The 20,452-nt window shown below is 37.9% G+C and overlaps 1 protein-coding gene across 1 annotated transcript in view; it reads left to right on the plus strand.

Annotated features, from left to right (window-relative positions):
• The window catches only part of LOC131429718 (uncharacterized), a 92,010-nt gene that overhangs the window by 50,646 nt on the left and 20,912 nt on the right, over window positions 1–20,452 (plus strand). Inside the window, exon 2 of the mRNA XM_058594032.1 lies at window positions 18,126–18,291. Coding sequence (XP_058450015.1) covers window positions 18,126–18,291 — 166 coding nt within the window. The remainder of the gene's footprint in view (window positions 1–18,125; window positions 18,292–20,452) is intronic.

Below are 20,452 nucleotides of genomic sequence, written 5' to 3' on the forward strand. Positions count from 1 at the left end.
CTAACGCTTTTGAAACCAGTAATTCTTCGTCCAAGTCATTGTTAAAACGAAACAAGTTAGCTATTAACGCTGCCACTGGCAATGAGAGAGCCAATACGAAATGTGTTTGCTGTGGTGTTAGTCATTACTTGGCGAGATGTGCGAAATTTCTTAGCTTGAGTCAAAAGGAAAAATTAGATTTTGTTAATAGTAAACGGCTATGCAGTAATTGCCTTCGAGAAGGACATTGGGTACGGGAATGCAACTCAACTTTCTTCTGTAGAACCTGTGGTAAGAAACACCATTCTCTCATCCATCCTGGTTTTCCGCTGAGTAGCAGAGCAATAAATAATACGACAGATATGCAGCTATCCAGAGGACCAGACGTGCAGTCGTCATCCAATTTAGTTACTAGTGAACTGGAGACTGAGCAACTGGAAATAACGGAAGCTGATGCAATTGGAATATATAATGCTGGTCTAAACAGTGGCGTTACAAGTGTGTTTTTGTCCACGGTTGTTTTGCAAGTGCGAGATAAAAATGGGAATAAACAACTAGCAAGGGCGCTTCTCGATAATGGATCTCAAGCCAATATGATGAGTGAGCGACTATGTCAAATGTTGGGGTTGAAACGTCGCTCTGTTAATGTTCCGATTTGCGGGGTTGGACAGTCTGAATTACGATCTAAGCATGCAGTTAGCACGGTTATTAGCTCTCGAGTAACGAAATTCTCTACAAAAGTAGATTTTTTGATTTTAAAACGGGTCACTTCTGAGTTACCGACCTATACAGTAGCAGTGGATCATTGGAAAATACCAGAACACCTTCAGATGGCCGATCCAGACTTTAATACGAGCAGTAGGATTGATTTATTGATTGGGGCGGAACATTTCTATCAATTTATGTATGATCGCGAAGGCCGACATATCGCTTTAGGCCCGGATTGTCCTGTACTAGTAGACACTGTTTTTGGTTGGATTGTATCGGGAAGAGGTACAAGTAGGAATGAACAACCAATCCAATGCTATCTGGCCACTGCACCAGAGAAGCTTGAGAATATTCTAGAAAGGTTTTGGAAGGTAGAAAGCACTGAAGATAAACCCACATGGACTAAGGAGGAGCAGGATTGTGAGGCGCACTTTGTCAACACACATGGACGTTTAAGTGATGGTAGATACTTTGTACGTTTACCGAAGCATTTAAATTTTAGCAGAATGTTGGGCGAATCTAAAGCCGCTGCACTTGTAAGGTTTTCTAAATTGGAAAAACGATTGCAACTGAACCCTGAGATGAAATGTCAATATCACGCATTTATGCAGGAATACTTGGACTTGGGACACATGAAAAAACTAGCCGTTCCGGTGACTGATGCCGTGAACGATATTCAGCCGAATGCATATTATTTACCCCATCATGCCGTGGTGAAGGAATCTAGCACTACAACAAAAATGCGCGTCGTCTTCGATGGGTCGGCGCGCACAGACAGCGGATTTGCATTGAATGATGTTCTTCTTAAGGGACCGTTGATTCAAGATGATCTATTAAGTCTCCTTGTGCGGTTTCGTAAGCATGAGGTGGCGCTTGTTGGTGATATTGAGAAGATGTATAGACAAGTAAGCTTACATCAGGACGATACGCATTTTCAACGGATTTTATGGAGATTTTCGCCTAACGAACCCATTGGAATCTATGAGCTGTTAACTGTGACCTATGGATTAACACCATCATCCTTCTTAGCAATTAGATCACTACACCAACTTGCAAATGATGAGGGCTCTCTCTATCCCCTAGCGAGTGTCGCTTTGGTTTATGATTTTTATGTAGACGACTACATAGGGGGAGCAGCTACTGTGTCTGAAGCCATTCAATTACGGATGGAGTTGGATGAGCTTCTGTCGAAGGGAGGTTTCACTCTAAGGAAATGGTGTTCGAATCGTTCGGAAGTTCTGGCTGATGTACCCAAAGAGCAACTTGGAACGAGCTTATCAATCTCATTTGAGCCATTTCTGAAATAAGAAGTTAAGGCCTTGGGGATTACTTGGGAGCCTAAAACGGATGATTTACGATTCGTTTACAACATTGGAAATCAGAGTAATAAATGGACTAGGAGGAATATTCTATCCACCATTGCTAAACTTTTTGATCCCCTTGGTTTGATTTCACCAATTGTTATTGTGGCAAAAATTTTGATGCAAGAAATCTCCTTGTTGCAGTCTAGCTGGGACGCTCCTGTACCAACATTACTAGAAAAGAGATGGTTGAATTTTTATACTCAGCTGAAGGGATTGGCAGAGCTTCGAATCAGCAGATTTGCATTCATCCCAAGTTGGACTAACGTTCAATTTCATTGTTTCGCAGATGCCTCGGAATCAGCCTATGGATCCTGTTTCTATGTACGCTCAGAAGATAAAGCAGGCAACATTCGCATTGAGTTGATATCATTTAAATCTCGCGTTGCTCCACTAAAAAGACTGACCCTTCCCCGTTTAGAGCTATGTGCAGCAAATGAAGCAGCTTGCTTGTATGCAAAGGTGGCCAAAGCGCTCCATTTAACTGAGATTAGATGTACCTTTTGGTCAGATTCCACTATAGTATTACACTGGTTAAATGCCCCGCCGAATACATGGAAGACCTTCGTGGCCAATCGAGTTTCCTCGATTCAAACCATTACTCATGGTCATCGTTGGCAGCATATCTCTGGTAAAGAAAACCCTGCTGATTTAGTATCTCGCGGAATGTCAGTTAGTGAATTTGTGGAGAGCTCTCTTTGGAAAAGTGGACCCCCATGGTTGAAAGCTTATGAGGAGACCTATTCGTCACAAACTCCCGACGTAAGCGGAAGTCATTCTGAGGAAGAATTGGAAGTTCGTGTACTGACACATTCTGTCGTTTCCCAAAGGGAGCCCAACGTATTGTTTTTGTTGCGATCTTCATTAGAACCGTTTTTACGCATAGTGGCATATTGCATCCGTTTTTGTCGTAACTGTCGAAATTCAAAGCAACGTAATCTTACCCCTTTTTTGACAGTTGAGGAAATTTCAGAGGCAAAATTGGCAATGATTAAACTAGCTCAAACTGAATGTTTCCCAGAAGAACTTAAGCATCTACGTAAACATCGATTGGTCCAAAAGGGATCTACGCTCAGGCTACTTCATCCGTTTCTGGACGATAACGGGGTTATCAGAGTTGGTGGTCGTTTGCGCAATTCCGAATATGAATATGAAGCCAAACATCCAGCGATCATACCCAGTGCACATCCGTTCACGAGTTTGCTTGTAGACTATTTTCATCGTATAACTGTCCACGGAGGACGTCAATTAACGTTAGCAGTAATGCGACAGGAATTTTGGCCTATACATGGCAAGCGAGTAGTTAATTCAAAACTTCGGAACTGTTATCGCTGTTTTCGTTCCAACCCAGTACCCATTCAGCAACCCATGGGCCAACTTCCAGGTTTAAGAGTTCGTCCAAGCAGACCATTTACAATTGTAGGTGTTGACTACTGTGGCCCTTTCTATTTGAAACCTGCGCATCGTCGTGCGGCAGCTTCGAAAGCATATATCGCTGTTTTCGTCTGTTTTACTACAAAGGCAATACATTTGGAAATTGTTAGCGATTTATCGACGGTTGGATTTATTTCTGCCTTTCGTCGCTTCATTGGACACCATGGAGTACCAACTGAGATTCATTCGGACAACGCAAAAAATTTCTCTGGTGCGCACCACGAACTAAACGAACTATATGGTATTTTGAATAACGAGGCAAGCCGAAACTGCATAGGTCGCAACTTTTCTCAACAAGGAATTTTATGGAAATTTATCCCACCCAGAGCTCCCAATTTTGGTGGACTATGGGAGGCAGCGGTTCGTTCTGTGAAAACATCATTGAAAAAGGAAATCGGTACTAATCAGCTCAGCCTTGAAAATTTCTCCACGCTTCTAGTACAAATAGCTGCTGCATTGAACTCCAGACCACTTGCCCCGCTATCTGATGATCCATCAGATTTAGAGGCTCTCACCCCCGCACATTTCCTAATAGGCTCTGCTATGAAAGCCTTACCTGAAACAGATCTTCGTAGCATTCCCACAAACCGTTTAGCCCACTACCAGCAACGACAACAAATGTTTCAACATTTCTGGCAACGTTGGAGCAGAGAGTATCTCACAGAGCTTCAAACCGCTAATAAAAATCATCAGTCAACTTCAATTCGTGTTGGTGACGTCGTGGTGCTACGAGAGGACAATCTGTCACCTCTATGCTGGCCTTTGGCTAGGATCATCGCAGTTCATCCCGGCTCTGATGGCGTAGTAAGAGTGGTAACCGTGAAAACCATCAATGGAATATACAAACGGCCCGTATCCCGAATTTGTCCTTTGCCATCTGCAGAAGTTTTAAACGATCCACCAGGAACGTTAGGCGAGAAGCAGAATGATAATTAGTTTTAGTTTTTTTTTTTTTTTTTTTTTTTTTTGAATTGATTGTTGTTGCTTTGTTAGTAATGTTGTTTTATCGATGTATATTGTTGAAGCTAGTTCAAGGGGGGCAGTAATGTTCGCAGATCAGCTCAAAACTACACTTATATAGTCTTCTCTAAATTATTATATATTTATTGTTAGTATTATTATTATTATTATTATTATTATTTTTTGAACATCTCTACCATTAGTACTAAAACATTAAAGCTTGATGAGTAAGATTATATATGAGAGCGAACGAACGAAAGCGAAGAGTGATAGCTTATAAGAATGTAATTGCTGTGTGATCAGTAGCCACCCGTTAGCGGTCAGATAAGGATTGGAGCAATAAACGTTTGATTTTCGTTAAATAGAGGGAAGAAATAAAGGCTGTAATTTCTTTGCATAATATTCGGAGGTTTGTTTGAATTTGCAACCGGTTATAATCATTTATGCTGTGCAACGTAGTCAACGGTTCTACAAATTGCTCAACCTACGAACCAGCTGAAACAGGTTACGCGGCTATTTTTGAAACTTTTAATTGGCCCCCGGCCCCGTATTGTGAAGAGTAAGGCATTTTTAACGCCAAAAAAAATTTCGATTCCGGAAGTTAATTTGCGATTCATAGACTAATTTGCGACAAAAGGTCAAGCAAACGTTTTGGTACAAACGTCCCTCGATGGATACAATCATATCTCAGGAATCGTCATCTTGTGGTTAACATTGACGATTGTGTTTCGGAAGAATTTTCTTGCAACTTTTGGAATCCCGCAGGGAAGTCATCTCGGCCCTTTGATATTCTTGCTATACTTCAACGACGTTATTTTCTCTCTGGAAGGACCGCGGTGATCTTAAGATCTACCGTGCTGTCCGCAGCTCAGAGGATACAACGTTTCTGCAGTGACAAATGGCAATCTTATCGGATTGATGCAAATTGAATCACATGATCATTAATCCAGACAAATGTTCGATCATTACGTTCACGAGAAAAAAGTGCCTACAAAATTTGAATACTATATTGAAGGATTCGTGATCGGTAGATCGACGTATATCAAGGACCTTGACATTTTTCCTGACGAACAGTTAACATTCAAGCCATTCATCAACTACATTGTGACTAAAGCTTTTCGCTGCATAGGATTCGTGATTGGCTAGGCTTTTTACGGATGTTCACTGCTTGAAATCAATATACTGTTCACTCTATCAAAGTATTCCATCTATTTTGATCTTTTGATTTTCGCGAATTTGCGCTGCTTTCCTTTTCATAGATTGACGAGGCATTTTGAAAAGATTGCAATACTTGAGCTGTTTGTTTTTTTTTTTCATTCCGTTGCGACGGTGAATAATACCGTTTTCGTTTTTGAACCTAGACGCGGGCTACTCTGACTCCGAGTAAAACGAACACGGGATACGCGCCCTAAACAACAACTCATGAAAAAAAGAAAAAATAAACAAACTCGGCTGGATGCGTGGTGCGACCCGAGAAAATTTTCAGAGCGAAACTACGCGATTGGAGTCCGATCTAGAGCGACCTCAGGTTGCTAAAACAAACATATCAAACGTTGTTTGGGCGACTCTGGGCCAGCTCTCGGGCTGCTCTGATCAATAAACGAAAACGGTATAAGACAACAGAGTTCAGGATTACTTGGAGGGGAAGCAATGTTTGAAATGAAAGTAAGCGAAATGTTATCGTTATTTAAAAAAATATTTATGTTTTAGATGGTGATGTACGAAAGTAGTTTTGATCCGAAAATTGAACTGTATCAATATGCGACTAATAGAAAATAAGTCCATTGCTAGTGCATTGAAAAGTTTGTTTGTTTTTTTTTAATTATGTATGGCATCACTGCCAATATAAAAGAGTGGTATTATCAGTGTTGGTGATTGCCGAAAATTTGACAGAAGCTGCTCGATATTCAATATTGTATACAACATTTTCAATCCGGTAGAAGATGCTACAAGAACTCGAGTCTCTCAATGCATGAACCGCGAGAGAATTTTTCTACATTTCTTCGTTCCACTTTTTACTCTGAGTCAGTGCTGTAAAACTTCATTCAATTCAATTGAAATCGAATGTGTGCACACATTGACGATTACTCTTCTACAGTAAATTTCACATTCTAACACACTATCTTCGCTGTCGCAGCGAAGAGGCATCATCCTGTTCTTCATTCGTTTCTCTTTCTACCGATGCTCAGTTCAATCACCGTCAGTTTATCTCTTGAAGTAACAAAATATCTCTTACAATTCAATGAGAGAGCGACCTTCAAGTGAGGTTTATGTAAACATTCAAATTGGTTCAAGATAGTGAATTAAAGGTAAGCCAGTAAATATAACCGAAATATCGATAACAAAATAAACGTGAATTAATTGTTCTTTCTTTCAGTTTTTATTTTTAATATTTTGAAACACATCTCAATGCATTTCAAACAGTCAAAATTAACGATTTTAACTTGCTGGTGATAATTCAAAACTCAAATGAGAACCGCCACCCTCTATTTATCATTATGGTTGTAGAGAATTTTGTTTTATCTAGTTGATGTTTAGGCCTATTCATTCGCACTTTTCACTATTCACAGTAAAGACAAGGAAGACAATGATTCGACTTGATGATTCTCATACTAGGTTGCAATATTTCAAAACCTTTGTGTGAATCATTCACATACATTTTCATAGACACAACTCATACACAGGTTATATGCACATAGTTAGAATAAGCGGCAATAGTAAAATAATTCTATCGCAATTATCAACTGCCTGTAAAGAATCAGATCGCGAAACGAGAATAAGCGACCGTTTGTTGCTTCAGAGAGAATCCCCACAGCAGCGAGCTAACTTTTGATTCTAAGACAGTTCATCGAGAGAAATTCGCTCTCGCACTGGTGTCTATTCTATGTTAAATGAATAATGCCGGTTTTTTGTTGCTGCGATGATATCCGTCTCTCTTTGATGGCACTGATAGAATCGTGTGAAGAGTTGCTAGTGAACGTCCTTTGATATGATAAAAGCCATCTTTGGGTATTACCAATACTAAAGTACGCCGGAAAACTTTATATCGTGGATTTGTGGAAAATTTCAAAACCACAATTATGAGTTATCTAAAAGTTATCCAATAAAATTTTTAGATCAGATGATAAGTTTGTCGGTTAAGAACAATCTAATGTTGGTTCATAAAGCTTACTTATGCCAAAGAGCTATAAAAAGCAGTTGAAATCTTGAAGAAAATAACAACATTCTAAGAAGAAACTTCCAATGAAGATCAATCATTCATATTTACCCCTACGCGTAAAAAAATGTGTAGATTCAAATTGTCCTATGGTTCTATACAAAACTTTCAATTTCATTTGGATCCGACTTCCCATTCCGGAATTACAGGATAAAGAGTGTTGAACAATTCAAGCAGTTATACAGAGTAGTAATGTAAAATACGGAAAAAGTGGAATTGTTGAGGGCTCGAATCATATCCAGTCGATAAGCGTCGTTAGTTGACGGCCAAAAGTATCCAATTGGGTACCAGTCTCCGGATTCCGACTCCGGAAGCACCTGAAAAAATGGTCACAATCTGTAACATGGGACAAACTCACTTTTCTCACCGAATGCTTGACCGATTTTAACCAACTTAGCTCAGGAAAGGTCTTATCATTCCTGAATTTAATCTGGATTTGACTTCCGGATCCGGAATAACAAGGTGATGAGTATCAAAAAATTCAATTGCATTTATAAACAACACCGCCTCTATGAAGAAAACAGAATTACGACACTAGGTGTTGAACAGTCGTTCGCACCGCACGCGTATAGCTCTTGGCTCCTGGAATTTTTTTCTGGCTACCTAGAGTTTCATTGATTCAAGGCTTCAGTCTTTTTCAAGGCTACCTGAATCACTAACTAAGTGACTAAGTGATACAAAGAGTGATATTAGAGTGACTAAGAAATTAATCAGCCTTTTTTAAGGCTAGCTAGGAGTCTAATCGAAGACTAATTTAGCCTAGTTAATTTAATTTAAAATTTCATTAATTTCAAAAATGCCTGCGTCCAACCGGAAAGGCAACAAGCCTAAGGCTAAAAATAATTCAATACGGAATAAATCACAATCCGTTATTCAACATTTTTCTAATAACATTCACGATCTTATAGAATCTGAATGTAAAAATAAAAGACAACGGACGGATTTCCCTTCCGTTGATCCTATGCCGTCTAACAATATTTACGAGATTCTTCCTGAATCCGATTGTAGCGACATAGAAGAAAATTCTTCAAAAATTCCCAAAATGGACGCTTGTCGTTCTGGGAAGAAACATCAATCTATGCCACCAGTGACGGTGATGATTTCCGACTTCAAAGCATTCCGTACTGAGCTTTCTACTTTTCTCCCGGAAGTAAAAGTCTCATTTCAAATCGGACGAAGAGGAGAATGTCGAGTCTTGGTGGATGGATTGGAAGATTACGAACGTCTTATTCGATATTTGTCCGAAAAACTTCATAAATTTTATTCATATGATATAAAATCAGACAGACCCTTCAAGGCTGTCTTGAAAGGATTATCAAATGATCAAAGTATTGATGAAATTAAAAATGAAATAAAAGAATTGCTTGGTTTTGCCCCTTCCCAAGTAATACTTATGAAAAAAAGAGCGAATGGTACTTCTAAACCACGCTCTGGAATTTCCCATGAACTTTACCTAATACACTTCAATCGAAGTGATGTAAACAATTTGAAAACTTTAGAAAAAGTACGTTTCATTTCCCACATTAAAATTCATTGGGAACATTATAAACGGCATAATCGTATTGCTAACTTAACGCAATGTCGTCGTTGCCAAGGCTTCGGTCATGGAACCAAAAATTGTCATATGGATATACGGTGTTTGAATTGTGGTAAATCGCATTCGAAAGACGTTTGTCCAATGAATGAAACCACTGATAAATTTTCATGTTCAAATTGCAATGGAAATCATAAATCCAATTATTTGAAATGTCCTGTCAGGGAAAAAATTTTAAAAGCTCGTTCGCTTAGACAACAAGTCAAATCAACGACCTTAAATTTACACAACATACCTGAAAATTCTTCTAAGGCACCTGCCAATTCGTCTTCTAACGAAAACAATTTATTGACAGGTAGATCGACCTCGTCATCATCTTCTTCTAATGTCAGTTATGCTGGTATATTAGGTAGAAATCTATCTCCTATTTCTTCTAATGTAAATAATCAAAACACAGGTCCGCCTTGCAGTTCTTCTTCTAACGAAAACAATTTATTAATAGGTAGACCGGCCAAATCATCTTCTTCTAATGGCAGTCTACCTACAAATATTCCTTCAATGCCATTCGCTTCTTTAAATGAAATCGATTTAGGCGATATAACTGAAAATAAAATGATCTACCTACAAGATCAACTTTTTCAAATGATCATCCAAATGAATTCGACTTCATCACTTTTTGAAGCATTTCAAATCGGATGGAAATTTGCAAATAATATTATAATGAATTTAAAATTTAACAGTGATGTTAAATAATTATTTGAATATTTTAAATTGGAATGCTCGATCTTTGAAATCGAGTGAAGATGAATTTTATAATTTTCTCAAAGTTCACAAAATTCATATTGCCATTGTGACAGAAACTTTTCTTAAACCAAATGTAAAATTGAAAAGTAATCCACATTATGTGGTTCATCGATTTGACAGGTTTACTGGAATTGGTGGTGGAGTTGCCATTTTTGTCCAACGGCAAATTAAACATCGAATTTTACCTTCTTTCAATACTAAAGTTATTGAAAGCTTGGGAATCGAAGTTGAAACCATTCATGGAATTTATTTCATCGCTGGAGCATATTTGCCATTCCAATGCACCGGCGAACAATTAAATTTCTTTAAAGGCGATTTGCAAAAACTTACAAGATATCGATCGAAATTTTTCGTAATAGGGGACTTAAATGCTAAGCATGTCCAGTGGAATTGTAGGCAAAATAACAGTAATGGTAAAATACTTCATAATCAACTCTCAGCTGGTTACTTTACAGTTCTTCATCCCAGTAATCCTACTTGTTTCTCTTCCGTGAAAAACCCGTCTACAATTGATCTGGTTCTAACAGATCAAAGTCACATTTGTAGTGAACCGATTACTCATGCTGATTTTGACTCAGATCATCTTCCTGTAACATTCAGACTTTCCAACGAAGCTATAATTAATCCAATTAGTTCTATTTTCAACTTTCATAGAGCTAATTGGTTGGATTACAGATCTCACATTGAAAATCATGTGGACCATGAAACTATTTTAGAAAATTCTGCGGACATCGACACAGCAATTGATAATTTGAATCATTATATTATCGAAGCTAGAAATCTTTCAGTTCCCAAAGCTCAAACTAAATTAAATTCTCCTATCATCGATGACAATCTTCAACTGCTCATTCGGTTGAAGAATGTTCGTCGACGACAATATCAACGTTCTCGTGATCCTGCTATGAAAAACATAGTTAAGGATTTACAAAAAGAAATTAAACATAGATTTACTCTTTTGCGAAATGAAAATTTCGCTAAAGAAGTTGAACAAATTAAACCATATTCTAAACCTTTCTGGAAACTTACTAAGGTTCTTAAGAAACCTCAGAAACCAATTCCTGCTCTCAAGGAAGGAAATCAAATACTTCTTACAAATGGTGAAAAAGCTCAAAAGCTAGCTCAGCAGTTTGAGAGTGTCCACAATTTTAATTTAAACGTTGTGAGTCCTATTGAAAATGAAGTCTCACTGAAGTATGATCATATTTCAACCCAAGTGTTATCACACGATGACATTATTGAGACGAATTTTGATGAAATTAAATCAATTATTAGGAAACTCAAAAACATGAAGGCTCCTGGTAATGATGGAATTTTTAATATTCTTATTAAAAATCTTCCCGATGTTGCCTTGAGACTCCTGGTTAAAATTTTCAACAAGTGTTTTTCATTAGCTTACTTCCCAAAAAGATGGAAAAACGCTAAAGTAATTCCTATCCTAAAACCTGATAAAAACCCAGCAGAAACATCAAGTTATCGCCCAATTAGCTTACTTTCTTCAATCAGTAAACTTTTTGAAAAAATTATCTTGTTAAGAATGATGACTCATATAAATGAGAATTCAATATTTTTACCAGAGCAGTTTGGATTTCGTCATGAACATTCAACTACTCATCAACTTGTCAGAGTAACGAACATGATAAAATCAAATAAATCTTCTGGGTTATCCACTGGAGTTGCTCTTCTAGACATAGAAAAAGCATTCGACAGTGTTTGGCACAAAGGTTTAATAGCAAAAATGTCTGATTTCCAGTTTCCTATTTATTTGATCAAAATGATTCAAAACTATTTAACTGATCGTACTCTTCAGGTTAGCTATCAGAATTGTAAATCTGAATTGCTACCCGTACGAGCCGGTGTTCCGCAGGGTTCGAGTGTAGCTCCAATCTTGTATAATATTTTCACTTCTGATCTTCCAAATCTACCCGTTGGTTGTCAGAAATCGCTATTCTGTGACGACACAAGTCTGTTAGCCACAGGTAGAAATCTAAGAGTGATCTGCAGTCGCCTACAAAGAAGTTTAAATATTTTCAGTGATTATCTGTCAAAATGGAAAATTAAACCAAATGCAGCAAAAACGCAATTAATTATCTTTCCTCACAAGCCAAGAGCTTCTTTTCTTAAACCAAACAATAATCACATTCTCAAATTGAATGGCTTGGAATTGACATGGTCTGATCAAGCTAAATACTTAGGTTTAACGTATGACAAAAAACTCACTTTCAAGGATCACATTGAAGGAATCCAGGCAAAGTGTAATAAATATATTAAATGTTTATATCCTCTTATAAACAGAAATTCTAAGCTCTGTCTAAAAAACAAATTGTTAATTTATAAACAAATTTTCAGACCAGCCATGCTTTATGCGGTACCAATTTGGTCAAGCTGTTGTTCCACCAGGAAGAAAACGCTTCAAAGGATTCAGAATAAAATTCTGAAAATGATTCTGAAGCGTCCTCCCTGGTTTAGTACAAATGAGTTACACAGACTCACAAATATATGTAGAACCATTAGATGTAATGTCACATAATATTATAAGCAAATTCCGACAAAAATCGATGCAATCTTCAATTGAATCGATTCGCTCTCTGTATTAGTTAGTAAGTTAGTATATAAGTTCCTTTTCCCCATTACACAATACAAGTAGGTTTAGAATTTTCCCTACACAAAAATCTCAGAATTGCGGAAGCAAATGATGTCTTCATGGTAATAACCAAATCATATATATATAACAGGGCTGAAAAGTCACCACTTGTGGCTGAACACCCAATTTAAATCTTAATAATTTAATTTCAACTCATATTCCAATAAATAGTTATTTAAAAAAAAAAAAAAAAAAAAAAAAGAAAAAAAAAAGAATTACGACACTACTGGGGTAGAGACAAATCATAGCCATCTTACGAGATGTGCGCCTGAAAGAAAGAAAGAATTGCAATAGATCAAGTTTATTTCTACAGCCATATCGTACCGGTAGTGTAGTGATTTCAATGAAAACTGTAAATAATATTTTCATAAATGCGTTGCCAAAATTGATTAAAATTCCAATCACAAAGTAGGTTTTATGCAACTGATTAAAAAATAATGCCTTGTTCAGCTAAAATTTCATATACAAAAGTATCAAAAGTGCAGGACAGTTCGTGCTCGCATCTCACCCAACACAGTCGAAAATCGTTTGCGGTCGAAGCAAAAGAAACAAAGACAATACAGTGCAGTGAACAATAGAGTGTACGTAATGGTCAAATACGATTTAACAAAGCCTGACACTTGGCCTGCAAGACCGAATTCAATTTGTATAGATTTCAAGTGACCTTCCCCGCAGGCCACCGATCAGTCCGTTCGGGAGATCATGTCGCAGTACGGTGAAGTTCTTTCCATCGAAAGAGAAGTATGGCGGAATTTCTTCCCCGGCATCCGGAATGGCGTGTGAATGGTAAGTATGCAACTACGTAAGGCAATTCCATCTTATATCATTTGTGGTCAAGGTGGGATACATCCGTGTAAAACGCTGGTTACCTATGAAAATCAGCTGGTTACATGTCAGTTTTGTGAACAACCTGCACACTACGGTAAACCTTGCACTGAAACTGCGAAAATAACATATTCAACCAAAGACAAGGTCAACCGCTCAACAACGAAAACTAGTGAGCGTAGTACTCCTGTTTTACCATCAAATCAACCAACAACTGCAACCAATGTACAACAAGGCGCTTCTACATCATCTAGCAACGAGCTCAAGACTGTGAACAACAAGAAAAACGAAAAGAAGACGGAAATCAACAACAAAACCACCGATGCGGCAATGGAGGACGAGACGAGCCACGAACAAAGTGCCCCTCAACCCTCGCAGGAGGGAAATGGAAGCTATTCTCCTCCTAGAAAAAGAGTGACAACGAGATCCACTTCAAAACATTCTTTATTTAAAAATTCGGCTAATTCGGCCACGTAAGGCTTGTACGCAAATAGGCCTGAATAAAAATATCTTTTAAATAAAAAAAGTGCAGGATTTCGCTTGGTTCGTTTATATTAGAATAACTGGTTCAATTGAAATAGAACATGAGAGGTAATCCAAACAATTGGAATGAAAACAAATATTTAGTCTCTGCAATCAATATTCAGAATCAAATACTTTTATTTTTGAATTTCTTGCAAGTGGGTAGTGAAAATGGCTTAGAAATAGTCAGTAAATTCTTTGATCGTGCAAAATTTATTAGCTTATAATCAAACAAACTAACCGTGATGGAACCGGTCGAACTATAATTTAAATATTGCCTTCTATTGAATGAGGTTTGGTTTCATCCGGATCCGACTTCTAGGATAATGAAAGATAAAAATGTCTATCCTTCATACACAGTCTGTTACATAAGAGCGTGTACAATATTACTCGCGATCGGTAAAGTGGAATGGTGTGATTATTTTCAACACAGAGCGCAGTAGTGTCCAAAATCAGCTGACTATTGTTTACAGTTCGAAGCAGTTTTTTGTGCCGCGGTGAAATACATGCAAAAGTCGAAACAGTTTGTGAGTAAGTGGGTGAATCGTTTTATAGAGTTGAAAAAGTGTGTGAGTAAGTGCGTGAATCGTTTTATAGAGGTGAAAAATGTCGACGACGACATCTTGGGTTATTTTTATGGAACCTTTTGGGTGCGAAGCGTACGCGATACTCATTTTGGAAAAATGCTGAGATCGAATTGTAAACAATAGTCAGTTGATTTAAACTCGCATAGCATGAAGGACACAACCACCATCTGTGTTAAAAAATCACGCTATTCCACTTTACCAATCCCAGTAATCGTGACCACGCTCTTATGTAACAGACTGTAGTTGAAGAAACAAAAAAGTAGGAAATTTTCGAAGCAGATTGTAAAACTTTTTGAACGGATTCCGATTTTGAAGGGTCATTAAATTGCCAGGCCTCCAGACAATTTAATGACCCTTAAAAACCGGAATCCGATTCCGTTAATGTTAAGCAGAAAAGCAACATTACATCACTAGGTGGATTAAAACAGGTTTTTATATACGTAAACGCTATCGTTCAACCTCAGGATTGGAATCTCTCTAAAATTACAAATTGTCAATGTGTTTACAAATAAACGGTACAATTCAATTCAAAAACCTATTGAAAAGAAGCTTTTATAATAATTTTTAATATTTGAGTCTGGTCGATTTCACTATAAAATATTAATAGTTAAGAAGTACCTGCAGTACCTCCCAAAAATACCCGTGTTTTACAGATTTTCGAAAACTATCAAAAACCGAAAGTCATCTTGTGTAACGAGAACACTTCAACCATCAATTCTCAGTACCAACTAACTAAACCCATTCCAAGAATACTAGATATGGGCCGTATGAATAAAATGTAGTAAAGTCTGTTTTTTGAAGTATCTGTTCAAAAACAAAGACCATAGAGTAAAGCGCGTTTGATAAGGAGTGTATCGAAAATAAGCTATCCACATACATTTGTGTTGCACGCATGTATTTGTGACGATTTTTTATACTCAGATCACAGCGTGCTGTGCGTTTGGCTGTCGGCTTTCGTTTGTTTACTTGTTTGTGCGGTTGAAATTCTGCGTTTTCAAAATGTCGCATATTGAAAAGGAAGTGAAAATTAAGGTTCTGGACACATGGCTAAGTGAGAAGGGTATTAGGTATTACTATGCGAAAATTGGCGAAGCGGTTTGGAATTCATCATGCCAATGTTGAAACCATCATTAATAAGTTAGGGGAACACTATTCTTTGGTGAGCTACCAGAAAGAGGCAGAAAACCTGGTTCTTCCAACCCGAAACTGGACCAGAAAGTGGTATCTCTAATCATGAGGAACAAATCAATGTCAATATGTGATTTGGTCAAAAAAGCACGAACAAATGTCGGAATGATCCAGCGTATCAAGAGGCGAAATCACCTGAAGACCTGCAAGAAGCAGAAAATCTCGAAACGAAGTGTAGAACAGAAGAAGCGAGCAGCAACAGGGGCCCGGAAATTGTATTCGCGTCTTTTGCAGTGTCCGGATGCATGCATTTTGATGGACCATGAGACTTATGTTAAGGAGGACTCAACAATCCTTCCAGGTCCACAATACTTTACTGTCGTCATTAAGGAGAATGGAGCGATGCGGACATGTCGATTCAAGTGGAGAAATTCGGTCGAAAGGTATGGCAAACAATATGTTCCTGTGGTTTGAAGTCAACCATTTTTTACACTACCGGAACTATAAATGCAAAAATCTATCGATCTGAGTGTCTCCAGAAGAGATTGCTGCCTTTATATAAGAAGCATAATACATCTCCACTATTTTGGCGTAATTTAGCGTCGGCTCACTATGCCAAAACCACTCTCAATTAGCTTGCGGAAAAGGGTATAAATTTCGTTAAGAAAAATATCGTTCCACCAAATTGCCCTCAGCTTGAACCCATCGAACGTTACTGGGCAATCGTGAAGATGGTCTTCAAGAAGACTGGTAAGACAGCTGGGAACATGCAGGAGTTCAAAAGAATATGGGCTCAAGTGTCCAAAAAATGCGATGCAACACTACTTCACTTTATCAGCAAACACACGAGTAGCAACCTCAGGAGCTACCTACCGAAAATTGTAGTAAATACTACATGTTCGAAAGTTGTTGTGTAGTAAAGTCTCTGCTTTTGACAGGAACGTGATCCACATGTAGCATTTACTACCGAAATTCAAGCATGCTATGTTTTATTCATACGGCCAATTGTCATGATTTTTGTAGTACATCGGCAGAACCGAAGTTGCCATCGTCGTTTTTTAAATGTCCTAATTCAACGTTACCCGATACGGTTAAAGCCATTTAAGAAAATTGAATTTCAATTTTGAATTGATAGAACGAAAGCATTTATTTCCATTTATTGAATGATTCTTAAATTTTCATTAGCAAATCTTGAATTGCGTGCTAATGAATGCCGAACATTTTCTGGTAGCAATTTCGTATCTAGTATCTAGTATCTAGTATAGCTTCCAATATATCATGGGATCGAAAGAGCGAAAATTTTTTATACAATTTTCTTTGTCCTTGGATTTCCGGAAGTTTTATTTTCTCGCCACCAAACACACCTCATCGGCGCTCACCACTCCCCTGTAGTCAATTAATTTCATTTTGCATGCATTCGTGTTAAGTTTCCCAAAACCAAATGTTTGCCAATACTGCGTAATTAACCATAGTCGCCAGCACACGATGGGAGGTCTTGTTTATCGTTTCGAATTGTTTATTTTTTCCTAATACGATGATATTCATTCCCAGCATGGAATCTAACCAACACTGCCAATAAAAACGGGAAGGTCGTCGGCTTCCGCTTCAACAGCGGGAATTCAGTCCTGGTTTCTCGTTTGACCCGTCCGGATCTCCGAAATGTTGTGGACCAGTGCCAAAGATGTGCATGGGGCCATCGCCCCCTGTACGATCGTTGTTAAGTGTTTAGGATTAATGCCACTCTTCGCGGGTGATGGGTTAAAGATGAGTCAACACATTGTCAATCTGCTACATCTGCTAGTGACGTATGGCGTTTTGATTTGGATGACCGTGGTTTGTTTATCTATCGACCTCAGTATTCGATCGGATTCTACGGTGATGAACAAAAGCGGAGTCATTGTTCTAATGGTGTACTATATTCAGCCTATTTGTTGCATTTCTTTAAGTCGAGCTCTGAACAAGACAATTAATCGGATTTTAGTGTGTATCGATTCAGCTGACAGAGAAGTAATGGCGAACATCGAAAACTTGTAATCAGTGTAAGAAATTAACTTTATATCGATTTCAGTTGGAAACGCTGGGCGTTTATGTTGATCATACGAAGCATCGAAAAACTACTGTCAGTCTAACAGCATCCGGGTGGATTGGCTGTGTGTTTTCGTTTGCCATGTTTGAGATTGCCTCGGTAGAGTTTGACTTACTGTACGCATTCGGAAGTTTGCTTCTTATTTTTCTTTATGCCGATCTGTGCATCTGGGCAACAGTTTTGACATTTCTGCTGTCCGAACGCTACCATGCTTTAAATCAAACATTCAGGTATAAATTGTAAAGGCTGCACTTGACGGGCATTCTATTAGTTCCCGTTAATTAGTTACCCATAGCAAATGCAATCACTCATACCCGTTCTGGTTTTCTTTCGTTGCAGGATGTACTTTCCAACGACCCCCACATCGACTGGATTCCTGTCCGTTCACACCGAGACGACCGTGTGCAATGAGAAGGAACAGCTAGCGGTCCTCAAACAGATTAAAATTTTGCACGACAAACTGAATGACGTGGTGGAGCTGGTTAATTACTGCTTCTCGGTGCAGGTACGAGCTTCGTTTCATTAGTTTCTGTAATAGTCGACAGACCTGAACGATCGGTAAGTTGCTCGTTCGACCTAAGATTAATGGACCGATTCCGAGTTGAGTGCAAGTAGTGCCCCCCGTTTTCTATTCAACACATTTATGCTTTCACCGGAACTAGGCTGCGACCCCCATGAAAATTGTTATATCTTTAGCAAATTTTCTTAAAAGTATTCGACAGACTCTATTAGAAATTAGTACAGTGTGAATTTTATGTAAAAACTAGCTGACCCGTCGAACTTCGTCTCGCCGAAATTATTTTTTTGAATTTATGTTTTCGGACAGCAGAATTGTTAAACGTCTTATGCTGTTGATGTATCTTTCCATTATTTTACTGATTACTTGGATGCGGTGAATTCATCGAAAAAGAATGTGAATATGTTAAAAGCTTTGTTACACAAAAAATTAAGCACCGAAAACCATATCATCTTTTGAGTCAGTGCATCGAACAGCGATTGTAGATCTCTCTCGAACTAATGGTTTCGACATATGAGATAAAAAATGAAGCAAAAATAACTAAGATACTACTTCAAATTGATTCCGCAAATTTACAAAAGCTACCCTCGCGAATTGTAGTTTGTCACTTCTCGCTCGTAGCGTGACAAACACAGGAACAATTTTCGATTAACAATTCAGCGATAATTTTTTTTTTACTTTTAATTTATGACTTCTGATCAGTCAGTAATTATTTAGTAAATTACTGACATATCAGAGACTCGGATGATTCGCATGGTAAGTTCGACTCCTCTGGTAGACGGTAAAAGTTTAAATGCGAGAAATCTTCTGCTTACTTAAATGAACCTTGTTACGTCGAATTTTTCCGCATTTTATCTTCAAATCCTTACTCTTTCTTGAGTACTATGGCTCTACATTTTTCATATTCTTTCTTTCTTCTCTCACAATCTTTAGTTAATTTGATATTGTTAAAAAGTGAAAGATAAAATGAGTAATTTTTGGACATTCGAAAGTTCAAGTTATCATTCTTTTAAATATTGTGTCCATTAACTTTTACATGAACACTGCATTCGTTTAATATTTGTATGGTCGTCTCATTGGTCGACATCACATCATATTGTTTAGTACCCCACCTACGATTAATGAATGGAGGAGTTCGGTACTGAGAATCTATATCGGAAAGTGTTATATGAAAATAATGTGCAATTCTTCTGTTATAGTGGAGTGAACATGAGGAGTGATTGTACCAGTATTCTGATTATCGCTCGAGCCAATGCATAAAATCTCACAACTAAGGGTTTTTAATCCACCCTTGAGAATTTACCCGATGCGACTGAACGAACTTCAGCATACTAAATGCAAGGAAAACCTCTTTGTTTGATCTCATTATTTAAACTGCAGAATCCTATCATTGATTCGTACAAAAATCGTTCTATAATGTAATTTGTTCAACTCACGCCTACGATGGCCAACATTAATCACCTAACTGATTTCATTGCACACAATGCATCTTCTGGTAAACAATATCAGATTATTTGACCCTGTTTACGGTATAGCTAGAACACTCATATTCGTTCCATCATTAAATCATTTGGCAAGCAATAATGTTGATACCCAATGGGCTCGGAATGACGAATCACATAAATCAAGTGTGCATGTGAAAACTTCACACAAAACAACTCGTTGCGCGCCAAAAAAATCTTTCTTCGGCGGCCAAACACTTATGCAACTCGTTATGCGCCAAACACCTATCGATGATCTAGCAATCATTGGCGACTTTTTCAGTGGAAAATTCCATTGTCCATACAAAATAGCTTTTTTGGTTTTTCCCACTTATCCGGTAAGTTTTCCTAATTTTTTTGATGTACGAACCCGGTGGGGGTAAACTCTGATCAAACAAAAAAAAAATCATCTCAATTCGTCGCCAACAGAGATTGTAGATCTCTCTCAAACTAAAGATTTGACATGTGGGATGATGGATTGGATTGAATCATATCTGACTGGTCGTAGTATGACCGTGAAAATTGGCGACTGCGTTACTCCATCATTCATCGTGAGCTCTGGCGTTCCTCAGGGAAGCCATCTAGGACCATTCATATTTCTGCTATATCTAAATGATCTAAATTTCGCATTGCAATGCATGAAGCTATCATTCGCCTACGATTTCAAG

The sequence above is a fragment of the Malaya genurostris genome, chromosome 2 (assembly GCF_030247185.1).
Source record: "Malaya genurostris strain Urasoe2022 chromosome 2, Malgen_1.1, whole genome shotgun sequence".
Lineage (NCBI taxonomy): Eukaryota > Metazoa > Arthropoda > Insecta > Diptera > Culicidae > Malaya > Malaya genurostris.